We start from the raw sequence: 6,275 nt of genomic DNA, 5'->3' as shown, positions 1-6,275 counted from the left end.
GTGTGTGTGTGTGTGTGTGAGAGTGTGTGTGTGTGTGTGTGTGTGTGTGTGTGTGTGTGTGTGTGTGGAAAGCCGTTCAGGAAATAATACATATGGATTGGTTCACTGGTTGAAGGTATAGTTTAATGACAAATGCATTGGCTTCTAATACACTGGTATAACCAGACATATATTGGTTTTTTCAACTATACTGGTTTAGATACATCGGTTTGTTCAAGTATATATTGGTTTGTTCAACTGTATATTGGTTTAGCAACATGCATTTGTCATTAAACCATCTCTTCAAACAGTGAACCAATCCATATTCACGCAATACATACGTGTTATTCCTGAACCCCGCACTGATCAGCGCGTGACGCACGTACCGGACAGGCCTCGTCTGGGCAGGTTTCTCCGGTAATCTACGGGCCCGTATCCTCCGGTGGGAGGCATGTCCTGCTTCACCTTGGACGCCGCCATCGTTCCGTCCAGCGCCGCTCCGCTCGCGTCTTCCTCGGCTGCGGTGAGAGCGGATCCGCGCTGCTCTCCAGCGCCTCCAGCGGCCGCCAGCACGCACTGCGCCACACAGACACCGCGGACACACGATGCCATCCTGAACATTTGCTCTGGTTTTGGTACTTTTACGAAGATTCTATGCGACATAATGACCTTTGACAAAATACACATTCAAGTGTCTGTTTTATTGCACGTTATCTATGTGCGTCTGTAGATTTCAATCTTTAGAGAGTTTTTTCTCTTACAAACACCAAACTTTAGTTTTATTTCTCTCTGTATTCTGAAGGTTTGTTCATATTTCATTCACACTGATTTATACAACATTTTACTCCTAAAAACATGGTGAAAATGTGTCTGTCGACAGTATTTTCTGATTTATGGAGCAATAAAAAGAGAAATCCAGAATCCCCTCTGGAATATAAGGACAAAATCAGACCAGAATTATGAACCAATGTTCAGATTTGTTCTGGAAATGTATACAAAGTAGTGCATATCTGATTAGATAATGCCTCATTTGCATACTTAACTTTTCTGCTGCTGATTACATTACTGCTCTAACATAACACTTCATTTCAGTTTCGACGGAGTAGAAATTAACTTCTTTTCTGCTCAGTAGAACATTAAACATAGTGATGTGTCCAAACTTTTGACCGGTACTGTATAATAAACATACGCAACATTTAAAATGAAATGTATATAACACAATAGAAGTGAATGAAGAGGTGCAGTCAGATGAAAGGGTTAAAAACGTTTTATTACAGGAACAAATAAATCTAACAAACTGTAACTTTGTACATGTTGCAGGAAGCAAATGCCACAGGAGAGGCATCAGGCAGCGGTAACCATGGAAACACGACGGTGTGACATCATCATCATCATCATCATCATCATCATCACCGCAAAACAAAAACAAGCGCATCAGTGACCTCAACTGTTCGACGGCCAGAAACATGAATATTATCTGTTTATAAACAGTGATGAGGTTTGTTCATGTGCAGTTTAACAAACCAATCTGCCTTCATCATCATCATCATCATAAACACTAATGCTCTGCACCATCGTCAGCAGCTCATTAAATCATAATCTGAGCATACTGATGATCTTCTACACCAATTACTTAAACTCTTTTAATCAAATGTTTTACATTTAGAGAATCGCCCACATGGAAATACAAACATTTTAAACAAACAATATAATCATACTGACTGCAAAAGAAAATACTGACAAATAAAAGAAACTTCAACTGACTCGAAACTCAGACATGGTTCAAAGAAAGTCAGTTTGACTGAAACTATGAGCTGAAATAATAAATGTTTGTGGAAGACCTGCCAAACGTGATTCGTCAAGCACGCGTGACACACACATCCTTCAGCTGAAATCACACACGTGTGTATAACTGCACAAAGAAACCTGAATGAAGAGAAGCCGTAACAGAAGCACACAGAGCGCGTGGAGCAGTCACTCGGTCATGTTTTCTGTAGGAAGTCGCTCCGCATCAGACAAGACTCAAAGCCCTTGTGAAGAAACCTGCAGAAAGCGCTCAGATCCTGCGGCAGATCGACCCGACCGGAGCACACACAGATGAATCCAGAACCTCCAGCGGCTTTACTTCCAGGTGTTTGTGGTCTGTGAGACGGAGCGAGACGCGATCATGTCCAGCAGAAACTCTCTGTGACGCTCCACCGCAGACGGCTTCTTCAGAAACTGAGCTGCATGAAGATAACTCAACAATTCACTGAAGAAAGCGAGTCACATGATTCTGAGCAAGTAAACGATGACTGAAGTGTCTGATTAAACTATAGAGCACATTAATGCCAGTCTAGTTTTTGTTCATAGGAATTAAAAAAAAAAAGTCTTTGTTTAAGAGGTATAAGGTGAATCACATCAATGCAAACTTTGATTTGAAGCAAAAAAAAAAAGCATTTGAAAATCGGGCAAATGACAAAGAAGACTGAACTTATGGACTGGCGAGGGAAAGAACTACAATCCCATGATGCATTAAAATGACAAACTAAAAATGGAGAAATATATCATTCTTCATTTAAAGTTCTTAATTATATCAATAGAAACTATATTTTAAGTTTACTGCATAACATGCATATTATGCATACAAATATTCTAGTTTGAAAGCATAGGGAGATTTGAAACACCGTTAAACATGATTATTAAAAAAAATAGGTTGCAATAATGTAAACGGATGGCTTAAACAAAAGCATAGACCATCAATTAACAACCTCGTATCTCACAGTACGTCTGTCTTTAACCGGGTTTAGTAACGTAACTATTAACATGAAATTGTGATGAACTCTGAGGCTGATTCCTTCATGAGCAGACGAAAGCACTGAAAACACGCGTGATCTAGTGAGGAATCAGAAGCACAGCGGGCTGATCTCTCAAATCCAGTTGATGTAGATCAGAATGTCTTCAAACTATCATGAACTAAAACTATTAAAACATCACTGTTAACTGAAACAAAGCTGAAATGAAATAAAATATAAATATTAGATGATTCAAATTTATTTCAATCTTTATTTAGTTTAAGTTGAAGCACTAAAATTACTAAAAAGAAATAAAAACTAAAAATTAAAACTAAAAATTCAATTAAATAAATTAATCCTTAATACTAGTATTAAAAGAAACCTCTAAAACTAATTAAAATGACAAAAGCACATACCAAAATTACAAAAATAAAAATAATAAAATTAATATGAAAAGTGAAAATATAAAAATAAAAGCTAATTCAAATTAAATTCAAAATATGAATAAAAACTTATTTCAGTTAGCTACCAAAGCAACATTTCTAATTTTTGAAAATAAAAGAATAATTGAAATAAAAACAAAGTAAACCTAGCTAGTTTAATAATATAAAAATAATATAATAATGATAATATTGCTATATGATAAAAATATCTAAATAATATAAAAATATTTCAATTTCATAATAATGATATAAAATACTATAATATTGCAATATAATAAAATAGATAATAATATAAAAAAATTATATAAATTTGCAATATGCTAAAATAATATGATAATAAAAATAACAAACACACATGCAGATATATTTTATATTTTTCTGTCAGTGTGAGAGCAGCAGCAGCGTGTGGCCACACTTTTATCTGTTTATCATAGCGATTAAAGCAGTATTTGACACACAATAACTGAGCTGAATAATCACACTACACTGTCTCCTGTAACGTTTAGAGTCAGAATGGAAGGTTTAGTGCTGAACTCGTTGTTGTCTAATTGAAGAACACCGTTTCTCTTCCTATTCATGACTGCTATGGCTGCTATATTTGGCGGCGGTGTAAAGCTCCGTGTATAAAGCGCTATGTTTGACTGATCCGCACCTCGGCCCAGAGACTGCAGCAGGTTTTGCACCACCTCCTCCAGCCCCAGCAGGTAGATGAACTGGTTACTGGCCGCTGACGGCACGAAGGTGAGCTGCGGCGAGGGCGGTTTGGGCGGAGGGATCTCCAGCAGCGTCTTCTCCAGCTGTTTGCGCAGCGCTAGTTTAGCCGCCTGACGGCTGTCTGGAGACGGACTCACATTCGAGCCGCTCTTCAGCTTTGAGCCGGCGGCCTGCAGGACAGAGTCAGCGAGCTAGCATTATATTAGCATTATTATAATGCTGTAATGATGACGATGATTCTGCGGCTGCACAACGGATTATGTGGAACGCCTGGTAAACCACATTTATAATTATCATAATTACAAGATGATGCTGAGTTTCTGAGGATTTTAAGACCCGCACAAATAAAATGAACCGCATGGAAGCCAGTTTCTGCCACAGTATTAAAAAAAAACACTTTCTCTCAAAAATAAACAAACAAACAAACAACACTTTTTATCTCACAATTCAGACTATTCTTCCTCGCAATCCTACATATATCCAGAATCACGAGATATAAACTTGCAATTTTGAGAAAAAAAGTCAGAATTGCGAGACGTAAATGCAGAAATGCAAGATATAAACTCGCAATTGTGAAGAAAAAAAAAAAAGAGTCATGGTTACCTTTATTTTTTTTAATCCATGGCAGAAAAAAAAAGGACAATTGTGAGATATAACCTCATAATTCAGTGAAAAAGTCAGAATGACCTTATTTATTTATTCTGTGGCAGAAACAAGCACCTATAGAACAAACCCATAAAACCTCAAAATAAATCCTGAATCTCAGATCTTTTACTAAAGCAGTCGAATGTTACAATATTACAGTATAAACACCATAAATTAAATACGGTCATAATTCATCAACAGTAGCTCATTAGCAACTGCTTGGCATGACCGTGTGATATTCACTGATTTCCTGCGTTTTTACTGTAAGATTCCTGTTTTCCAGCTCCAAATTTAACACATTTGTGACCCTGGAGCACAAAACCAGTCATAAGGGTCAATTTTTTGAAAAAGCTCAATAAATAATCTCTCCATTGATGTATGGTTTGTTAGGATAGGACAATATTTGGCTGAGATACAACTATTTGAAAATCTGGAATCTGAGGGTGCAAAAAAATCTAAATATTGAGAAAATCATCTTTAAAGTTGTCCAAATTAAGTTCTTAGCAATGCATATTACTAATCAAAAATTAAGTTTTGATATATTTACGGTAGGAAATTTACAAAATATCTTCATGGAACATGATCTTTACTTAATATCCTAATGATTTTTGGCATAAAAGAGAAATGTATAATTTTGACCCATACAATGTATTGTTGGCTATTGCTACAAATATACCCCAGCGACTTAACACTGCTTTTGTGCTGCAGGCTCACATTTAAATCGGATTGAGACATTTTAAGACTGAGATTTAGGATTGTGTGTAACACTCATGATTAAAGTCAGATCAAGTTCTTATTCTGAAGCAGTTTAAAAACACTGACTTCCTGATGATCTGTATTCAGTATTAAACACCTGATTTAACCAGACTGATGGAGAAGCGTCACACACCTGGCTGATGCTGAGAAGCAGGCCTGTGCTGGAGATGGAGGTCATGCGTATGAGGCCGGGCTGGTTGATCTTCTGTCCCGAGACGCTGCTCAGCGTGGCTCTGGGAGCGAGGAGCAGCGGAGGAGGCCCTGAGGAGTTCTGCTGCTGTCTCAGGACGGAGATCTGCTGCGGCGACACCGAGATCGACTGCAGCGCAAGAGAGAAGCGTCACTGTGTGTTCAGACGGTAACGAGACGCACAGCAGCTGTGTGACGCACCTGAGCTCCTCGGACCAGCGGCGGCAGGATGATCTGAGCTCCGGCCAAGCCGTGTTTGGACAGCTGAGCGCCGCGCACCAGCGGAGGAGGAATCACCGTCCCAGAAGCCCGAGCGGAGATCACCTGATCAACACATTCACAACCAGACGCCAGAGCGCTCACTCACACTTTCTCTTACAGTGTCCTTCTTACACATCACATGCACTCACTGCTGTTATAATAGTAAATTACGTATTATTACAAGCAACTAACCCTAAACTGAACCCCAAGTTTACAGTAAGTACATGCTGTTAATTACATTTACTTCAAAATGTACAATTGTAACAAGAACACTGTAAAAGAAAGTGTAATCAAAAGACATTTTATAGAGACGATTACAAAATTACGAAGCACTTTCTGGCTACACATCTCAGAGCTGGATCAGTCATGTTTATAATGTTGTGTGTTAGAGCGTGTGTGTGTGTATATGAGTGAGTGAGTGAGTGTGTGTGTGTGTGTGTATATGAGTGAGTGAGTGTGTGTGTGTGTGTGTGTGTGTGTGTGTGTGTGTGTGTGTGTGTGAATGAGTGTGTGT

At 38.4% G+C, this 6,275-nt stretch overlaps 2 protein-coding genes across 2 annotated transcripts in view; both read right to left on the bottom strand.

The window, feature by feature from the left end:
* The window catches only part of ndufa13 (NADH:ubiquinone oxidoreductase subunit A13), a 4,107-nt gene extending 3,536 nt beyond the window's left edge, over positions 1 to 571 (bottom strand). Inside the window, exon 1 of the mRNA XM_016456570.1 lies at positions 366 to 571. Within this exon, the coding sequence (XP_016312056.1) occupies positions 366 to 459 (94 nt within the window). The 5' untranslated portion in view covers positions 460 to 571. The remainder of the gene's footprint in view (positions 1 to 365) is intronic.
* A 3,086-nt stretch (positions 572 to 3,657) lies between these two features.
* Positions 3,658 to 6,275, bottom strand: part of LOC107665641 (transcriptional repressor p66-alpha-like) — a 12,549-nt gene continuing 9,931 nt past the window's right edge. Inside the window, exons 6-8 of the mRNA XM_016456608.1 lie at positions 5,702 to 5,824; positions 5,445 to 5,630; positions 3,658 to 4,080 (exon numbers count right to left, since the gene is read on the bottom strand). Coding sequence (XP_016312094.1) covers positions 3,673 to 4,080; positions 5,445 to 5,630; positions 5,702 to 5,824 — 717 coding nt within the window. The 3' untranslated portion in view covers positions 3,658 to 3,672. The remainder of the gene's footprint in view (positions 4,081 to 5,444; positions 5,631 to 5,701; positions 5,825 to 6,275) is intronic.

Source organism: Sinocyclocheilus anshuiensis, unplaced genomic scaffold, assembly GCF_001515605.1.
Source record: "Sinocyclocheilus anshuiensis isolate Anshui unplaced genomic scaffold, SAMN03320099.WGS_v1.1 scaffold711, whole genome shotgun sequence".
Taxonomy (NCBI): Eukaryota; Metazoa; Chordata; class Actinopteri; order Cypriniformes; family Cyprinidae; genus Sinocyclocheilus; species Sinocyclocheilus anshuiensis.
Note: the sequence above shows the minus strand (reverse complement) of the source record. Positions and strands in the feature narration are given on the sequence as shown.